This window comes from Nestor notabilis, unplaced genomic scaffold (genome assembly GCF_000696875.1).
Source record: "Nestor notabilis isolate BGI_N333 unplaced genomic scaffold, ASM69687v1 scaffold24056, whole genome shotgun sequence".
NCBI classification, from domain to species: Eukaryota; Metazoa; Chordata; class Aves; order Psittaciformes; family Psittacidae; genus Nestor; species Nestor notabilis.
Genome location: NW_009932824.1, coordinates 8,834 through 11,964, shown reverse-complemented (window position 1 = coordinate 11,964; position 3,131 = coordinate 8,834). Strand labels below are relative to the sequence as shown.

The following is a 3,131-nucleotide window of genomic DNA, read 5'->3' as shown; positions in this document are numbered from 1 at the left end:
GAGCAAATCTCAGAAGGGAACCCCCCTCCCACTTCAATAGGGATCATTGCCCTTCATGCTGGAGCTCCAAAAACATTAGAGACCTTTTGGAAAGTGCTGGGTGATGAGGATGCCAAAGCTTCCTAGCACATGTGATGTTTCATCCCCAATCCTTTGTCAGGCATCCTATAAATCCAAGCACATATGCAAGAGGCACTGGGGCTGCTCCTCTTCCTTTTTTTTGTAACCGAAGGAGAAACTGAGGCAGAAGCCAAGACAATTCACCCACAGCTTCAGGGACAGCCAGTGCTGGAGCAGAATGAGCGCTGCAAGCCTTGCAGACACGGCTTGGATTTTGTGGGGGGAAAGAGGCCTTTGCCAGGCACTGGAACACTGTCAGCCCCTGGGGAAGGACACGGCTCCTGTATGGTCTGGTTCCTACCAGGCACTTTATTTGAAGTAACCCAGTTTTATCAAGAGGGCAGAAGTATGTTCTAAGCAACCAGTTACTGACAGATTTTAACAGAGCAGGCACCTTCCTTCACACCCAGGAATCCCTCCTGCTGTGGCTATTTCATGGGACATACTGATCACAGCCTGAACCCCCCTTCTCACGGTGTGGGGCAGAGCTGCCCCAGCCCTTCATCGCTTCACCACCCTGCTGCTGGCTGCTGGACAGACAGACCTACAGATGTCAGCTCCCAGGGCAATGGCACGGTGTGTGCCTCACAAGCCCACCAAGGCTGGGTTGGATGGGGCTTGGAGCAACCTGCTCTAGTGGAAGGTGTCCCTGCCCGTGGCAGGGGGTTGGAACTGGAGGAGCTTTAAGGTCCCTTCCCACCCACAACATTCCATGATTCTTCCTTCCTCACTCTCTAACCATGGAGGAGCACATCCTGCCTACCCCCCTTGCTCCCTTCAGCCCTGGGAGGGTTTGCAGCAGCCAGGCAAGGAGAGGGACTATGGATGATGGGAGAGGCGTGGGTTGCTGCCAGCTCATGGTGCAGGGTGATGGGACACCAAGAGCAGCTCTGGCCATAGCCATCAGCCCTGTCACCCTGCCAGGTGAGCAGAGAAAGTGCAAAGCAAAGTGCTTTCAGTGCCAGCCGGTGCTCCCCATAAGCATCACACCCCCAAAAGCAAGGAGCCAGGTTTGCCTGGGGGCTGTGTATGGAAAACCAGGGTCATGTTGTTCATCAGCAATGGGGCTGCGCAGCACTGCTGCTTGGGCAAGGGTCTCTGAGGAGGAGCAAGTGAGGTGCAGGATTTGGGAAGTGGTGATGAACAGGCCAGGACAGTAAGATAGAGTCAACAACCAAATGCCCTCCCTTTGTGCTCTGCATCCCCTTCCAGCATCCCGCGCTACCGCTTCACCCCGACCACCCTCACCCTTCATGGTTCTAGTTTATTTTGGCTTATTTAGTTTGTTTTTAAACCCCCTGGAGATCCAATTGTGAGTTGGCAGCTAACGGACCCGGCCCTTGCGGGCTCCCCAGCCCAAGCACAGACCTTGAGCAGAGACCAGAGTGAAGTCCTGGCGTGAGTGAAGCCCTCCCTGCCCCTCGCCCGGCCCGGGGGCCGCTCACAGGGTGGCGGTGGGGTACTGTGCCCAGCCCACCTCCTTGTACGCCGCCGTCACGTGCGTGTAGATGAGGGTCTTCATCTTGGTCCAGGCACTGTGCGCCTCCGGGGTGAAGTCATTGGCGTACTCTTCAGCAATGACCTCCAGCATGACGCCAGTGAGTTTCTGGAAGGCACCAGAGGGTTAATAACTTGCCAGGGAGCAGCTAACAGCAGGTTTTGGCTTTTTCCTACTCATGCTGCGACTGAGCTCTGGGAATAGCGATGCTCTGAGTGATAGATCAACGCTTGGGAAGTCTGTTGACACCCCAGGTAATGAGCCTGCCTGAGCAGGGGGCAGGCTGAGACCCAGGCACCATGGGGTGCTTGCAGGCTCCAGCATCTCCTTAATTTAGGCACCTCCAATTATTTAGTCCCTTCTACCATGCTTCATTTCTAGCAAAAGGGACCGTACAGCCACAGCCATGCCAGAAGAGCTGCAGGCAGGACACAGGCTTCCCGGAGCAGGAGAAATTGATGCTCTGGGTTGGCTGCTTTTAGGAATGATGATCTGCATGGGACAGCATTGCAGCGGGACACCTCTGCCACCTGGGGAGCAACCTCCAGGACCAGCCAACCTCCTTCAGGCAAGGACATGCAGCACCAGTTCACCAGATCTCCCTCTCTCCTGCCCTCTTCCTAATTCCTAAAGCATTCCAGAGGTATGTTTTTGCTCCTATCTTTTACCTTGAAGTAGATGGGCTCCACTTTGTGCTTGAGGGCATGGGCCTTGCCCACCAGGGCCAGAACAGAGGAGACCTTTTCGGAGTCATTGAGGTTCTCCACCACAGTGTTAATGGCACCCATGACCCGCCGAGCGTGCTTACGCAGTTGCAAGCTCCTCTCCATCTCCAAGGGGTCCTCCATGTGCTTGAACTGGCTGAAGTACTGCTTGGCCGAGGGGAAGCTGACAAAAAACCTGCAAGAAAGAACAGACATCAAACACCATCAGGAGGGTGAGAGCAGGCAGAGAGGTTAGAGCAGAACATGGAGTGGTGGAGGTGCTGAAAATCACCCCCTTCCATCCAACACAGCCAGGGCTGCTTTTCCTCACTGAATTCCTCAGGACCTGTGGTATTCAGCTGACTAAAACCAGCAGGTTAATGCCTTTCTCCCAACCTTCCTTATCTGATACAAAAGCATCACAGCTGGATATTCACCTACAAACCAGACTGAGCACTTGATCGCCAGAGACGGCACCCAGGAGTGCAGATGCTATATACATACCCACATACATCAAAACATCATGTCCTGTCTCAGAGAGGTGGAGAGGAGCATGACTACCTCTCTTTATCCCAGCTACTCTCTCCCTACTCCTATTTCCCAGTCCCATGGGTTTTATCCTGCATTGTCACCCAAAACAGCCCCCCCTGACCCAGATGCCTCCACCTTTCACACATCAACCGCACCAGGGGCTCATGTCACTGCTCATCTGTGCCAGGAGCTGATGTCCCACAGCCCCTCTTTGCTGCAGGATTACGTCAGCCCCAATGAAATGCAGCTGGAGCAGGTGAAGCTGTGGCTGCAGCTGA

General features: G+C 54.5%; 1 protein-coding gene across 1 annotated transcript; it reads right to left on the bottom strand.

Annotated features, from left to right (window-relative positions):
* Nucleotides 1-1,561: 1,561 nt before the first annotated feature.
* On the bottom strand, nt 1,562-2,518 carry CYGB (cytoglobin; the record flags this gene model as incomplete). The annotated part of the gene is made up of 2 exons (XM_010016593.1): nt 1,562-1,726; nt 2,287-2,518. Coding segments are annotated over 2 exons (397 nt in total), but the record flags the coding sequence as incomplete, so codon positions are not given.
* Nucleotides 2,519-3,131: the final 613 nt, after the last annotated feature.